The sequence below is a fragment of the Castanea sativa genome, chromosome 10 (assembly GCF_040712315.1).
Source record: "Castanea sativa cultivar Marrone di Chiusa Pesio chromosome 10, ASM4071231v1".
Lineage (NCBI taxonomy): Eukaryota > Viridiplantae > Streptophyta > Magnoliopsida > Fagales > Fagaceae > Castanea > Castanea sativa.
This window is the reverse complement of record NC_134022.1, coordinates 4,487,615-4,504,143: the sequence shown is the minus strand read 5'-3', so window position 1 is coordinate 4,504,143 and position 16,529 is coordinate 4,487,615. Positions and strand designations below refer to the sequence as shown.

The 16,529-nt window shown below is 34.9% G+C and overlaps 2 protein-coding genes across 2 annotated transcripts; both read right to left on the bottom strand.

Moving 5' to 3' along the window:
• Positions 1 to 3,564: 3,564 nt before the first annotated feature.
• On the bottom strand, positions 3,565 to 6,806 carry LOC142613901 (uncharacterized). Its single transcript, XM_075786422.1, has 6 exons — positions 6,574 to 6,806; positions 6,269 to 6,435; positions 5,063 to 5,183; positions 4,193 to 4,312; positions 4,033 to 4,103; positions 3,565 to 3,941 (listed from the first exon to the last, which is right to left on the bottom strand). The coding sequence occupies exons 1-6, from the start codon at positions 6,754 to 6,756 to the stop codon at positions 3,695 to 3,697; spliced, it is 909 nt and encodes a 302-aa protein (XP_075642537.1). The 5' UTR covers positions 6,757 to 6,806; the 3' UTR covers positions 3,565 to 3,694.
• Positions 6,807 to 7,994: 1,188 nt separating this feature from the next.
• On the bottom strand, positions 7,995 to 14,743 carry LOC142613783 (guanine nucleotide-binding protein-like NSN1). The gene is made up of 9 exons (XM_075786282.1): positions 14,650 to 14,743; positions 14,308 to 14,552; positions 13,539 to 13,641; positions 13,250 to 13,423; positions 12,630 to 12,847; positions 9,851 to 10,115; positions 9,337 to 9,516; positions 8,912 to 9,123; positions 7,995 to 8,616 (listed from the first exon to the last, which is right to left on the bottom strand). Exons 1-9 carry the CDS (start codon positions 14,666 to 14,668, stop codon positions 8,248 to 8,250), a joined length of 1,785 nt encoding a protein of 594 aa, XP_075642397.1. The 5' UTR covers positions 14,669 to 14,743; the 3' UTR covers positions 7,995 to 8,247.
• Between the last annotated feature and the right edge of the window lie 1,786 nt (positions 14,744 to 16,529).

Sequence of the window (16,529 nt, the reverse complement as noted above, 5' to 3'; positions counted from 1 at the left end):
TTTGATAGTTTTAATTTTCTAATATAAGCATTTGTTGTGTATGCCAAAAGCTTCTGAGATGGTTTGTGGATAGAAATTAATTTTCTTAGGTGTTTCATTTTAGAGGAACAAATAATGTTCCAAAACTAGCATTAGTATTTAGCATTATGATCAACACTGTTTGCTGGTGCAATTTTAATGGATTTCCATTAGGCATAGAATTTTTTTGACATTGTAATTAAAAAATGACGTTGAGTATGAAAATCTACCCAAAGATTTTGAGGATTTTTTTTTTTCAAAATGACACTAAATCTCGAACAATTTTGTTAGTTAGCACATTTTCAAAACAATTTAGCAAACTAATATCTCGAGAGTAGAGAACTCGATTTCCCTGAGAAATCCGATGGATAACAAGCATCATCAAACCAAAGAACAAGAAAAACAATGAAACATCATCAAACCCAAAAGGCCCAGACAAGAAAAACAACGAATTAGAGGAAAACCTTTGCCTGGAGTTTCTTCGCCGCCGCCACTGCGTCCTGGAACCTTCGCCGTTGCTGCCTGGGTTCAGTCTGAGCCGAACGATTTGGGTTAGGGAGATCTAGGTTCGTGGGTTTGATATTTCTGGTTTGTTCCTTCTTCGTGGTTTGTTGTTTCTTGGTGGGTTTCTTCTGGTTTGTGTTTCTTCATTGTTTAGTCTGGGTTTTTGGGTTTTCTTCTTTCTAGGTTTCTTCTTTGGTTTTGCCTTCTTTGTGTAGAACTTGGGTTTTCTTCTTTGGTTTTGCCTTTTTCGTGTAGAACTTGCGTTTTCTCCTTGTCTGATCTCTTCATGGAACTCTCTGTAATGTTTGATTTCCACGCATAGAAGTTGAGTTCATTATTCTTGATTTAGCACAACAAAATCGACCCCCTCACACTTGAGATGTTAGTTTGCTAAATAGTTTTGAAAACTTGCTAACTAACGAAATTATTTGAGATTTAGTGTTATTTTAAAAGAAAAAAAATCCTAAATTTTGATATAGATTGCAATTTGGAGGTTTGTTTTCGTTATCTTGATGGAATCGTGGAGGCTGGCTTACACAAGTTGTGAAACAACAGTTGAAGGAGCTTGGGGGCATGTAGTCTCAAGTACCCTTTATGTTTGTGGTGGTTAAAAAGTTGAAGAACTGTAAAACACGACAAAGTAGATGGAACAAAAATCAGTTTGGCTGGGTTAGGAAAGATTTGGCCAAAAAAAAAAACCTCCTTAAGCAAGCAGAAACGGGTTCAATGAGAGGGTAAGGGCATGAACAAGCGAAGATTTTGACAAGTATCTTTTAGCCAAGAAAAGAGAATGTGGGGACAAAGATCCCATATAACATGGCTGCTTTGCAAGGAGTGACAAGAATACTCACATTTTTTCCATGGAAGGGATACACAAAGGCGACGTTGAAATTACCATTAATTAGTGGCCTTAAGAGACAAACAAATGAGGAAGATATTGTTGTTATGTTTATTGGTTGGGAAAAAACTTAAGTGCAGTACTTAGGTACTGTTTCTTAGGTTCTTCTCTTAAGATTCAACCATGTGGCAACTTAATTAAAAAATACACTTTATCCATGAGAAAAAATCCATATGGCAGAATTTTAAAAGAGAAACCTAAGGAACAACACCTAAGTATTACACTTAAGTCTTGCCCTATCAGTTTTATCGAAAATCATTTGATTCTCCCAATTCAAAACATATGCAGCAGGTACTAGAGCTATACTGTCAACATCCAAACCTAATACCTAGATTTGCATCTAAGACTCGAATGATAATACCTAGCCTATACGCGATATTAACATGAGCCAACTAATCTCATTAGCAAAAGCTTTCTTTTCTTTTCACTTTTATTTAGGACAAATTACACATTGTCCACCCTAAACTATTACCTAGATTACACTTAACCCTCTAAACTATTAAAACCCAAATGACACCCCCAAACTTATAATTGTGTTTTAGTTTTCCTCCTACTTTCTATTTTGGTATTAAGTATAATGAAATTTGGTATTAAAAGACCAATTTTTACCCTCTAAAAGATATAGCTGACAATAAATTAGTCTTTCAATGCTAAATTTCATTAGATTTGACACCAAAACAGACGACGGGAGATTATGTGTAATATAATTTTTAAACTGGGGGGTTAAGGCAAGCCCACATTTGCTGGTAAGACTATTAGAGAAGGAATTAGAATGCATCCTGATAAGGGTAATTCTGAAAGTTTGACAAACTTGTTCACATAAGGCAAAGTTGACGGTCCAAATGAACCCGTCGACATTACTTGTGCATTCATAGATGTAAACAACGATATCATGAAGCTAACGGTTCCACCTCAAGGCCGACGACTGTGCCTCGAGATCAACGACACTTGAATGAGACGGTCAGAATACATAGACTGGATAAGAAGCTGACAGAAGGAAACTGAAGGGGATAAGTAAACCTTTGACAAATCTGACATGGCCTTGACGCATGAGTATATAAGGAAACATCTTGTACCCCACAATTAACCCTAATCAAGGGGATTCCTATAAGGAAATGATCCCGCAAGATACGTGTATCAATGAAAGATCTTCCCTACAAGGAAAAGCTCTCTCTGCCAAGGAACGTATGTCAACCTTATACTACTATAAAAATCTCAAAACCCTCACAAATGAAGGTACACACAATTTACCCCAGCTCTAGCACTCTAGAGTTGTGAAAATTCTCTAACTTAACCATCAGAGGATATTTGGCCGGTACCACACCGGTACTCTTCGCAGGGTCTTCTTCCCTTTGTGTACCGTGTAGCTTACTGATGATTTTCAGCATCAACATATCCAATCCATGATGCTTGTAAAGAAGGAGCTCCGCAGCTCATGTGGGACATTGAGCTTCTGCCAGAATGAATTTGCAAAGGAACACTCGACCTAAATATGATTAAGTGATTTGTTGCTACTGTTACACAGAACACTGAATACCAAGAATAATAAAACCTTTTGAACCCAACACGTCACAAAGGCACACGCTATTATGACTGCATAACCAAATGAAATAGCGGATTCTAAGAGTAGTTAAAACATTCTAGATATCCACTTATGCGGTGAAGGGCTTAGGTTCAAGGGATTTAACCCTTTAGCTATTATGCATGCTGATATAAGGGAAAAAGAACCATCCTTAGAGAGAGCCCAACAAGTAGTATCTTCAGAGTTGGGGTTGAATGAGAAGGGGATGGCTTTTATGTTTTTAGAATTTTCCTCAGGCAAAACATAAGAAATAGCAGATTTAAACCAAGTTGAAACTGATTCGTTAATATCCGCTACAGATTTAAACCAAGTCAAACTAAGTTGTGCATGCAAATTAACTACAGGAAAAGAAAAACAGGTCCTATGCTTCATCTACAACTTGCAAGAATCAGTATATGTAAAGAATAACACCTGCAGGAAGATAGATTTGAGCTACCAAATTGAAATAGGTAGGTTACAAATTAAAAAGGATAGGAATCCAACAGAAAACTGGAATTTGAAATTGGAGAATGCAGTATGAACTACAATACAGTTGTCATCGTTCCCTTCTTACGCATGAAAATATATGCAAATTTTAGCATAAAAAGGGAATGCTGGGAGGCAGTGAGATTCATTGATGAGGTATAATATGCAACCAGTTGCCACAATTTTTTTTAATTGGTAACCAGTATCCACAAAATTGATAGCAAATGCTAATCATTTATGGTGCTTTCATCTTCCTCAGGTTTCACAAAAAACTCAATGTACGCAATCCGACTGGGCTGCTGGTAGCCAGCAGAATCAACGTGTGGGTGAGGAATGGATGGTCTTGCAACTGAAACCAGGTGCTGAACTTTCAGCATTCCACCTCGCCCAATAGTCAACTTGCTTCCTCTGTTATCTCTAATAACGCTGCTGGGTATATTTGAAGTTGTTGCCTGGAGGAACTTGTATTTATACCTGTTGAAATCAAGGTGAGAACCCACACAGTCAATTTCATGAAAGTGAAATGGTGCATTACATGAAGGTAATAAAAAAGATTTTAAAGTACCTATAAGAAACCTGATGATCACAACTAAAAGCAATCAAGAGATCAGTATTCACATAATACATGAAGTCTATCTGCAAGAGAAGGCAAGGATTAAACCTCTGAAAATATTAAAATCCAGACAAAGGGGGTACTTTATTTTTAGTTTAAAATAAAACCTCACCTGTAAGTCTCCGTGGCCTTCACCTTTAAAGGTGACAGAAGGAGGATCTGGTTGTAGTATGATCTGTACACTTGATCCAGGCCATTCAAGATCATCAATAGCTTCCTTCAATGCTGCAGACTGTGGTTTAAATATCACAGTTTGAATTGTTAGTGGTAGGCACTGGCTCCAAGATAAATAATACATGAGCAGAAAACCATGCATATTTATCTATTACAGTAAAATTTTTCATGTTCAGAAGCTTTTCCTCAATAGTTTTAGTAATTTATTTGATAAATGACTCGTTCCTTCACAAAAATCATTACATTGAAGATCTAAAGAACACCAGTACCCAATGTAATTTTACTAATTTGTCATGGTAAAAGAGAGTAATTGAAATTTAGCACTACAGCACCTTCAAAATGTCAGATACCCTAGTAATCTCAACAAAGCATTGTATCCAACAAATGGGGGCAGACAGCTGAAATTCTGTCTCACCACCAAGCACTTTAAAATGATGACATTCTAATGAATAAATTCTCACATCAAATAATTAAATGAGATGCTCTTAAAATATTACTGATGCATAAAAAGAATATTAGTTAAAACCACTAGAAATAGTAAACTACTAGTGGAGAAAAAAATATTTACTTATGTTTGTAAATTGTAACTTTAAGGACCCACCCAGTGTAGGTGATGTTCAAAAGAGAGTAAATTACACAAGCATAATATGCATGCATTATCATTCAGAAAAGCAGAATTTGGAATGCGAGCGCGCATGAGAGAGAGAGAGAGATGCAAAGCAAAACTACCACTATCATACAATGGAATAATGGAAGATACAGGGGTGGTCAATTCAGTGGCTAAAGAGTACATATAATTAGAGTATACCTTAACAGTAAAACTTATTGGGGTGGTTCCTGCAGGTTCAAAATTATAGTCCCATGAAATTGTTTCTGGGATTCTTGTCCTGATCTCCGCATAAATGCAAGCGTCAAGTGAATCAACAGACCTTAAGATATAAAAGACAATATAGCATTGAATCTCAATCTGAATTATGGAATTGGCAAACAAATACAAACTGCAAATCATATTAAAAAGCATCATCACATGAGCTAGAATTGTCTGACCACTGGGGCATCAAAAATTTAAATTTAGAAATTAAACATGACCGCTGGCCTTTCTATTTTCTCGATTCTTAATTACCAATAACTATTTCAGCAAGGACAAAAAAAAGGGTAAACTTCAGAAAGTTGTAAATTCACTATATCCAGATATGAAACACTAACCAACAATTTAATAAAGATGCAGTAAAAACCAACAAGAAGGCTTCAAAAAAAACAAACACTAGGCAAGTATGTCGAAGTACAAAATCTACCATACTCCTCCCAAAGATTTTCAAATTGCAGATGATAATTTCTCATCAAAGCACACATTGGAAAGGAAAGGAAAGGAAAATGAAAATCTAAAGCTCGAGCTATCCACTACTTATATTAAAACTATTGAAACTTGGCTCTGATACCATATTAGAAAAGATAAAAACATGACTACAATACTATGTTAGAAAAGATTAAACATAGCTTTGATGCCATGATAAAGCATACAAAAGTGAGCTATTAACATGGTTCAGTATCATGGCCTATGTTGACTACAGAAAACCATTGATAGCTACATCTTTCTTATCAAGCAAAGTATTTAACAATCAACCCATAGTAAGGTATTTTAGTAATCTAAACGACAGACTACATCATACATTGACTAAACCACAACAGTTGCAACAAAAGTAAGATCAGGATTATTTTGCTTGCAGATCAAGTAAGAGTGGATACAATGAACCTAGACAACAGAAAATGTAGGAGCAGCAGCATATAAACTAAGATAGTGGGCCAAATTTGCCAAATAGAACAATTTTAGTAAAATTTTAGGAAAAACGCATCCAAACAAAGTTATTTAGTTATGTAGCACATTTTTGGAACTCGAGTTTGAGCAGCTAGCGTGGCACGCCAAGCAGTAGAGCTCATACTGCTTGGAACTCGAGTTCAAAAAATGTGCTACATTTGTCAGGTAGGCAAATTTGGCCAAGATAGTGATGCATACTTGAGAAGGAGCTGCATATCAGGGCCTGGATATCGAATTTCGATGGTGGAAGAGGAACGCCCACTCCCCGGAACCGAAAATGTGTTCAAGCAATTGACCAAGAGGCCCAAGCTCACACCGAATCGAGGCCGCCCTTGTGCACCACCGTACTCATATTTAATGAAAAGCTTCATTATTTTTATACCAAACATTCATTCATTCATTCATTCATTCATCGTTATTATTCATATAAATTCAAATTCCAACTGAATTTTTAACTGTCGCAAATAAATTAGTTTGAAACATTTGATAGTTGATAAGAGTACCTCGCGCTGAAGATAAACTTTGGCCTGAAGACAACTGCTTTCCTCCACGATCAAAACCACGCCGTGCTCCGATAATTCCACCACCGCGTCCTGCTGCCGCTTCCATCGGACGGCGGTTAGGGCATCAACGATGCCTTGGACGTTGTCCACCTCGCACACTAGATCAGGCCCTTCTGAACTCATCTCTCTCTCTCTCTCTCCTCTTCTTCCCGCCAATTATTTCTTCCCTAAATATTTTATATATATATATAATACAAACTTATAAATAAATTTAGTGAATATGACAATGTAATACTTTTTGTAATTTTAAAAACTTAATAATTTATTAATAAAATATATTAGAATAATTATATATAAGGACAACTCTTTTTTTTTGCAAAATTGTTGCATGTCTTATTGTGATTAGTGCATTGATATGGGTGCCTCAGATCCAAGTGAAAATGATATTACTTTAAACATAATAAATTATAAATCATGTTAACAATTATAAAAATATTGTCTCTAATATTGTTTATGTTAAAATGATGACCAGCAAAAATATGAGCTTTCAAAAGATTATATGCAAATAATAGAAAAAGTTAACAAAAGTTAAAGGATTTTGTTTTATATATTATTATCAATTATCATATGTAAGCTAAAAAAATATTATTTTTTTTAATAATATATGTGAACACAAAATCGTAAGTTTGGGGAAAAAATGAAATGAATTAAAGAATATAAATTTGTGTTTATGAAAGAACGATTCTAGTAGAATTTCAAGGGTTGGAAAAAATAATCCAATGAATTCTTTTTGAATGTTCCTGAGGCACCGCAAAATTTCTTCGAAATTTCAAATGTTCTAGATAAATTTTAGTCCATAATGTTGGAAAAAAGTGCATAATTTAAATTATAAAATTATAATATTTTAGGGTTAATTCGAAACTAACCCATATTATAGGGAAATTATATAATTTATTTAAGTTTTTAATAAAGGATACCCACTTGGTATTCTTGGCTTGGCAGAAGTCGGTTATGGATTAATAAGGGTTTCAAAATTTGGATTTTTTAAACACTAAACAATTTTTGGTCTACTCCGTGTTCTGATCGCAAGGTTGGGAAACTCTATATTTTGTAATTGTGTGCAAAGAGGTATAATTATAAAAATTAAAAATTTTATAAATAAATAAGAAAAAAAGAAGAAGAAGGTATAGAGGCAAAGACAAAGATCCAAGTTCATGCTCCACAGACCACAGCCTCACAGAATAAGGAGAATTGAAGACGACTTTCCATCTGAAAATGGCTCATAGTCATGGATTGAAGCAGATGGAACTCGTGTTTTCTACACCAGCTTGCATGTACACGTTAGTGAAATGTCCTAGTGTATGTGAAATTTGCCACATGTTTAGGCGTATGAGCTAATGCATGAGAGAGAGAGAGAGAGATTGAACAGAAAAGGCATTGGATTAGCCTAGCAATGATATCAAATTACTCATGAACTTTCTTTCTCTCTGTTACAATTCAATATTTCATTTCATATTTCGGTGTAAATGTTGTCCAAGAGGATGTGACATAATCTATCATTACCAAAATTTGACGACTCTACCAAAAAGAAAAGAAAAGAAATAAAATAAAAGCATACAGTCCATTTTAAAGGAGAAGGCATGCCATTTTTTAACTCATGGTTTATCCCTTACATCACTCATCAGGGAACTCAATACCTGACATAGGCACCTTACCAATTATTTGATTTTCATTGTCCTTATCACCAACATCCATGGCAGATCCCTTCTTGAAATAATCCAATTTGAAATCGTAGTCATCGTCCATGGCATCTTCTGGGATTGACTTTTCGGTTTTTTTCCTTCTCTTCTTCTCTGCTTTCTTCTTCTTTGTATTAAGCATTCCTTCAACTGCGTATAATTTCTCATTCTGCCGGCTAGTAGCAGTTTTTCCCATGTTCCTGCCTTCTTCATCTTCTTCACATGCCATGGACACATCATCTTCATCATTAGCCATGTCTTCAGGGCCTTCATCAACTTGGATTGATAGTTTTGGTTCATCATTCTAATTATAAAATGCAAAAAAAGAATTGGGCATTAAGGGATTAGTTTCATAAATATTAAAAACTACGCATAATGAAACTTTAGTTCCACTTTGATTTAAATTCTATTTCAATTAAGTATTTTTCCCATTCACTTACCCAATTTTTTTTTTTACTTGTTCAACTTATTATAGAAGAAAAACAGACAAACAATGTGGAGGTGTGCTCCTCTCAGGGATGGAGATTTCAAGCACTAATTAAGTCACTTCACATCCTAAAACCATAAATAGATGCTTAAAACCAAGAGAGATCACAAACCTCTAGTATATCCTCATCAAAATTGAGGGGGCAACTTGGAGGAACTTCCACAGGATTGAGATCATCAACAGACTTGAGGCTTCCGATGAACGAAGATTCAGTGTTATAAACCTCATCAATGTTAAACTCTTTCCCAAGCTCAGAAACAATGTTGGCCTCGGAAGGTTCTCCTTGATTCCTAATTGGGGGCATAGTGTAATATGGAATCTTACCTACAACAAAATGAAATTATTAACATCACTTCTTTTTTGTAAGTATAACATTACATAATTAGGGGCTTTCTAAGAATCAAACTCAGGACCTCTCACACCCAAATTATTATCGCCACTTTGAATCTTTATATATTACAATTTGCTTTTCTTGTTCTCTCTTTGTTTTGTTTGTGTATTCCCACGGCACATAAACCATAAATGACAAACACATACCCTGATTCCAGTCATGCAGAACAATTCTTGCAGCAGCTTCAACATCCACAACACCACCCTTTTTCAGCTTACCCCTAACGGAAGCCACTTTCTGAAGGAAGTCATCAACTGAGTCAAAGCTAGGGACCTTGAACAAGGTTACCAACATACTGGCCGGGCAAAGCTTTAGAATCTCCTTCACTGCACAGATGGAGCAGGGACAGTACGATATCAAAGTCTAGTTATAGAACCTAATATAATAACACAAAATCCACAAAAATTATTTATTATTTTTAAATAAATGATTCATCTTCTGGTGCAATACATGTAACAGAATTTGATGTCACTGTAATGTCTTTAATTAACATTCATTGTCTTTGATTCTATATATGCAATTTCCTTTTATATGAAGACAAAATGGAGAGACAATGTAAACTGATAGAAGGGACAAAAATTGTATTTCTTTAGCCATATGAAAAGGCATTCAAGCAGAATAGCCAAAAACCAGCCAAAAACATAGGATGAGTTCACTCACCTGGACCAACTGGATCATCCAACTTCTCAATTCTTTTGCAATTTCGAAGAGTTATAGATGCATCATTTGCTCCAGATCTAAGCATCACAACACCAGGGCAGTCTAACAATTTGACATTCTTGTCTAACTGAACTTCTTGCATAGATCTTGTTAAGCCAGGAGTAGAACCAACATTGACAACATGGGATCTCTTTAAGCTATTAATGAGACTACTCTTACCAACATTGGGCAGGCCAATAACACCGACTGTAATTGATTTCTTGATCTGCCATAAATACAGAGCACAATAGATTAATATGGCTGGAACTATTTATCCAAACTCAAAAACCCAAATTCAAAAATATGGCATAACAATTACCATTAAGTGGTAAAAACAAATATGGTAGAAATCCAGCAACATCAAACACATCAGATGCCTAACTATGTCATACATGAGCATTATCATCATTACTATTGCTTTTTTTTTTTTAGTAGGTATAAAGGAAAATTGTAAGAGAAATGTAGGGACAATCCTTCGCTCAGACTGCAAAAACTAGAGCAGCAGAGCAGCCATGGCGTCCCCCCCAATAGTTTTGGTAATGTGCGCCTACGCACTATCATCATCATCATGATAGTGTGCCACGATAAACCTCTCCCGTGGAAATACCACGCCACCCCTACCTCAAGAGGGAAGCGCTCGGCCTTAGGCGTTATCATCATTACTATTGCTATTAAAAGAATACATTATCATTAGCACAATACCATCGTCATAGTCATTATCATTGACTATTTGCTTTATATATATATTTTTTATTATTATTTAAATTAATACAATTTCCTAGTTTAATACAATTTTGATAAGGCCAACCACTATGCACCAAACCATGGAACATCCAATTAGCAAAACAAGACATCATTCTTCGTTCCATTTTTTCCCAAAAGGATTTTGCGTTCAACACACAAAGTACAACACGCATGTACTAGATAGTGCATAAATCACCAGGTAAAGGATAGTTAAGCAATTTTTCAGTTGAAGGTTCTCACGTCTATGAACTCACCCGGCAAAATGTTTATCCCTACTAGAATTTCAAATAGCATGTAGTGCTATTTTCAGTTTAAGATGCCTTTCCAAGATGGAAGTTTCACTTGATGGACAATAAAATTTATGCCGCATAAAATCAGAAAGAATCCTTGTACCCAACATCCAATCAAGAAGCTAGGGAACTCATTCAAATTAATTTTCTTAACAATTTAGAAATGGCACTGACAATCTAAAAGCAAAATATGTGCAAATAATTCAGTTCTTCCCCTCTGAAGATTAGTTTGCAAAATATTTATCAGTTCTTCCTCAACATAACTCAATTCAAATTAATTTCCTTATCAATTTAGAAATGGCACTGACAAAATAAAAGGGAAATACATGCAAAATAACTATCAGTTCTTCCCCACTGAAGATAAGTTTGGCTCAAATCATCCTAAGGTACCACGTAGGCTTACTTTCTTATGTCCAGCACTTCAATTCTCCTGTATATGAATATGGCTCTTTGGAGAGTTCACTTCAAGACCAGAATGGTCCATTTATCCTCCAAAGGAGAAGTTCAGTTTCAAGCCCAAATTTAAAAAAAATGTCTAATTCACTATTTATAGTTCATTTCACCAAAGTTGGGGACAAGATTGCTTACCAGTAACCAACCACCTCTCTTAAACCTCACAGAAGCTGGAGCCAACCATCACTATTGATACTTTCTTTTACCTTTTCCTCACAGTACCATGTCACTATCAATCACCCAGGTATGAAATGAGTGGGGCTGGTGTTCTTAATAGAAAGAATCTCTTTGCTAAAATCTATAACAGTCATTCTTATATCAAAGAAAAACAAAATTTCTGCCACAAATACCTAATAAATAATGTTTTTTTTTTTATAAGTTCAAATGCCTAATAAATAATGTTGGGAGACATGAGACTACTAAGATAATAAATAAAAAAACCTAGAAGCCAAGGCTTTGCCAATAGGAGCACAAAACAGCCAAAATTCTGGGAATCAATTAAAACCTCAAAAGAGCTCCTGCTTAGATTATAACTATGATCAGTAGATACACGAACTTGGTATAGAAGTGGTACAAGGTAAAAAAATCTTCACCATGGTTCCTAATTGAGAAGCTTTGATATGTGAATTAAAAAGACCATTAATACAGGTCTTGAAAGGCATACTTTGAGACCCACTTTGAGAACAAAACTTCCCTAAAAGAGAATATTAGGTTTTGGTCAACAAGGCATATATTTTCCTGATATTCACGAGAACATAAGAAATAAGAATCACACATACAATGAGCCAAGTGGCATATCAACTGATTAATCATCAACTTTTCAAACCTATTTCACCTCATCCAGAAAATTTAATTTCCAAACCACTGCACAAAGACTCTTTATAACAAACGGTGAGAATAGCAAGTCAAGCAAACTCCACATGCTAACATATAAACTAAATTTATCAAAAAAAAATTCAATGAATACATACATGCAAATCAAGACCACACAAGCACATGTAAAATAAAATATATGAAGTATATCACCAACGGGATGTTCATGTTCATGTTCATGTTCATGTTCATGTTCATGTTCATGTTCATGTTCATGTTCATGCTCATGCACACAATGCTCATTATAAACTATATTGGCAAGAGAAACCCCAAGAATAAACAGCATATCCCAGGGAAAATCTTATAAAGCTTCAGAGAAGTCATAGAAGTCATTGTAGATGAAATATGTGGTCATTGCAGAAGACAAGTGATAGACTTACCTCATGGCTTCTTGAGTAATTCTTCAACAATTTAATAAGAGTATCAGCTCCTAGACAATCACTAGTTTGTAAAAGATTGCTTGGTTTTGCTGCCTTTGAGCTTGATTTCCACCCTAAGTTTGATCTTTGCTCTTGGGTACTGCACTTAAATGCAACAGCTGGTAATTCTTCCCTAAGATACTTGAGCCACTTCTCAACAGCTTCACGAGGAACAAGATCTGAGACACAAGTAACAAGGACAAATAAACAAGATGAAACCATATGGATGAGAAAAATAGATGAAACATTTCTCAATCATTTACATGTGAGATAGATAGTGAGATAGTCATGAACTTAAATGGCAGCCAATATATGATTTATTGTTGTTTGATAGTGAAAATGTAACATTTAGAGCACACTCAGAGTTATATCTGTGTACTCTTAGAAGGTCCTCTGATATTTTGGTCAAGTCATTCCTTTGAACATCTAATCTAAATTTTACTTAATCATAATGTGCTTCGTAATTGTTTTCACTTTCTAGCTTCTCCAAAATTTTCTATGGAATAACATAAGAATCACAATACAACTTTAATCACCTTAAAAATGCAGAAGAGAGAGAGATAGAGAGAGCAAAAGATTACCAATTTTATTCAGAAGCAACACTAGATGCTTGTTAGGACCGACTTTCATCACCAACTTCTCCATATCAACACATCTAGTACCTAGGGGATCACGAGCATCAAGAACTTCCAAAATGACATCTGATGCTTCAATGACTTTCACCAACTCCTTGTAGAAAGCCCTATCTGAGTTATCTGTATGAAAATAATAGGTATTAAAACTAGCAAAAAGACAAGGTAGTAGATCCAATGAAAAATAATTCTTCCACCAAGAATACATCTCTTAATAAAACACTCAGAATTAACATACCCCGGTTTTTCCCAGCTGCAGTAGAATTATCTGCTGAAGAAGCTGATTTATCCAATTGGGAGCTATCATCATCCTCTAGTAAACCCAACTTCCTCTTTCGAGCCTGGAAGAGTGCAGAGTAGAGTACCACTATGAATTTAAAGAATAACTTGTTGCATATTCATTAGAGAATAATATCTACCAGGACAGTAAAATTTATCACAACCTAAAAAAACCCCACCCCACCCCCCTCCTTTGGTTTATCCTAAAAACAAAGCATCCCTGCCCCTCAGTGAAAATAACCGGTGCACGTGTCCAAATTTAGAGTTGCATTTTCACTAGGGAGTGTTGCATTCAAACTTCATGGGGTTCTGTGTTTCACGAAGAAAAAAAAAAGCGGGGTTTTGTGCATTTTTCACATAGAAAATCCTACTTTCTCCATAAACTAAAATCTATAGCACACAATCAATAAGTAATGACAACTCTGAGAAGCTTAAAACTCTATAATAAAAAAATCACTGCAAAGGGTTAAGTGTTGCAGTTTAGACACAAAACAATACCACAAATATCACACAATCAGCAAAGCAATCACACATTTAGAGATGCATTTTCACATAAAACAATATGGTCTGTTACAGTCTAGACATCAAACAATACCACACAACACAAGGGGATTGGATTAAAAGTGTTACATTAAAAAACCCAACTTTCTCCATAGAATAAAAGTACAATACACAATAATGAGTAAGCAAAAAATATGAATGAAGTTTAGGAAATAAGAGAGATATACCCTTTCTTTGCGTTCGGCTTTCTTGAGTTCTAATTCGTCGATAGCACGGGCACGGCGGGCTTCGAGAGCCTTGAGCTCCTGTTCCTTGAAAGGCCAGTCGTTGGGGATACCGGGGTCTTTCTCGGGCTTGTTCTTGCGGTTGAGGCCGAGCTTCTTCGCCTCCTTCGCCTTCTTCCTGTGGTGCTCCTTTACCTTCCTTATGATCTTGTGCTTCTTCTTTAGAGGGACCCTCTTGCTCTTGCTTTCTGAATCAAAAAACAAGATGAATCAATGGTTTCAGAGAGAGAAAAAAGATAAATCTTCCCAAAGTTGTGGGATTGTTTTTGTTTGTTTAGAGCTTACTTTTGCTCCTCTTCACCATCTCGAGGTTGAAATTTGGTTGCTGGGGCTGCCTGCTGCTGCTGACTCCTCTCCTCTCCTCTCCTCTCCTCTTCCCTTTTACACACGTACAACACAAATGAAAATAGCAGTAGGGTTATATAATTAGAGGATTACCGTATTTAATTTTATTTTTTAATTTAATAAGAAGAGGATTTGAATTCTAAATATATCAAAGTTTCAAAATATTATTAACTTGTCATTTTTTTTTTTTTTTGCTTCCTTATAATTTTTTATTCAATTTGGATCCAACACATACACATGATCACAATAATAACAACATAAATGATTTATTTTTTATTAGAGACTTTTCAAATTAAGTTTACTGGACGACTTTGTGAATTCTTTCTCTTTTGGAAAAAGAAATTCTCAACATTCAAACAATTTTAAGAATTCTTTTTATTTTATATTAAAATGTTCAACTTTTTAGTATTTACTCTTAAATTTTCAACAAAGGTAAGGGCAATACTTAGGGGTGTTCACCAAACCGCACAAATCGAAAAAATCACACCAAAACCTCCTGCAAAATGGCATAATTGCATCAAATCGCATGTAACAGTGCATCACACCACATGGTGCAGTGCGGTTTGCAATTTTATAATAAGAAAATCGCACTACACCACACCATTTCTATATATTAATATCTTTATTTATTTTTAATAATAAATATATTATTAATAGTTTAATAACCCTAGTTTTCAAAAAAAAAAATTAGTTTGATAATCCTAGTAAGTGTTAACTAAGAAAGCTAGCCCCAAAAAAAAAAAAAAAAAAAAAAAACTAGCTCAATAGTTTAAAACTTTGCCCAAAATAAAGGGAAAAATTAGTTTTTTGCTAGGTAGGAAAAACCCAAAATTTGAAAAATATACCGACTTTAAACCGTTCAAACCGCATCTTATACACCGCATAGTATATGTGACCACAAAAATGAGATGTAGTACAGTTATGGTTTTAGCTCAAATCTAAACCACATCGCACTACACCACACCACAAACACCCCTAGTTATATTGATAAACAAAATAATAAATGAATATATTAGTGGACATACTTTAAAGTCCACCAACAAAAACTTACCACGTCTATTGTGGCCAAAATTGGCAATTAACCCCAATTGCCCAACTATATAATTAGTAGGCACTGTTTCGAAACTATATTTTTAACTAACATCTCAAGTTTAAAAGATTCGATTTAGGGCTTATAAGTCGAGTCTCAAAGACTCGGTTTCTATGTTTTGAGTTGGCATTTTTCTACGTGGCGTCCACTTGAAACTCAAGTATTAGAGACTCGAGCTACATCTTAACCCTTTAAGCGTCGATTTGTACATGACATGGTTGTTTCACGTAGAAACCACCTGAAAACCAAGTCTCTAAGACTCGATTAACAGCCAGACTCTACTCTTTATTGTTTTTTAACAAAACCGAAACAACCAAGTAAACTTTGAAAGATGAAATGAGAACAGAGATATAGACTCACCACTGGGTTGGCATATAGGAAAAGATGTGAATTATAATATTTTAATTCCTCTGGCTGCCACCTCAGCTATTTCTGTCGGTTGACTGACGGAAATGACAAAAATAAAACGCGTTAATTAAATTAGGGACTAAAAGTGGTAAAATTAAAATGTAAGGACTAAAATAGAAAAAACGCCAAAATATAGGGACTAAAAGTGCATTTACGTCTTTTTCTTTTTATAATTAAAAATTTTACATATATGATAAAATTTTGATTATTAAATTGCAACATTTTCTCTACCATAGTTAGCATTTACATTTTAGCAATTTGACACCATAAAAAACTATTTTATCTATTTTACCACCTCACTTTATAAAACACCCAACATCAA

Excerpts from the sequence above, each read along its gene's own strand:
- LOC142613901 (XM_075786422.1), bottom strand. The coding sequence starts at position 6,756 with ATGAGTTCAGAAGGGCCTGATCTAGTGTGCGAGGTGGACAACGTCCAA. Across the intron at positions 4,313-5,062 it reads CAATAAGTTTTACTGTTAAG|TCTGCAGCATTGAAGGAAGC; the intron begins GTATACTCTAAT and ends TTTAAACCACAG. Across the intron at positions 3,942-4,032 it reads GATCATCAGGTTTCTTATAG|GTATAAATACAAGTTCCTCC; the intron begins GTACTTTAAAAT and ends TGATTTCAACAG.
- LOC142613783 (XM_075786282.1), bottom strand. Across the intron at positions 9,124-9,336 it reads TCTGCATGACTGGAATCAGG|GTAAGATTCCATATTACACT; the intron begins GTATGTGTTTGT and ends ATTTTGTTGTAG. Across the intron at positions 8,617-8,911 it reads TTGATGAGGATATACTAGAG|AATGATGAACCAAAACTATC; the intron begins GTTTGTGATCTC and ends TTTTATAATTAG.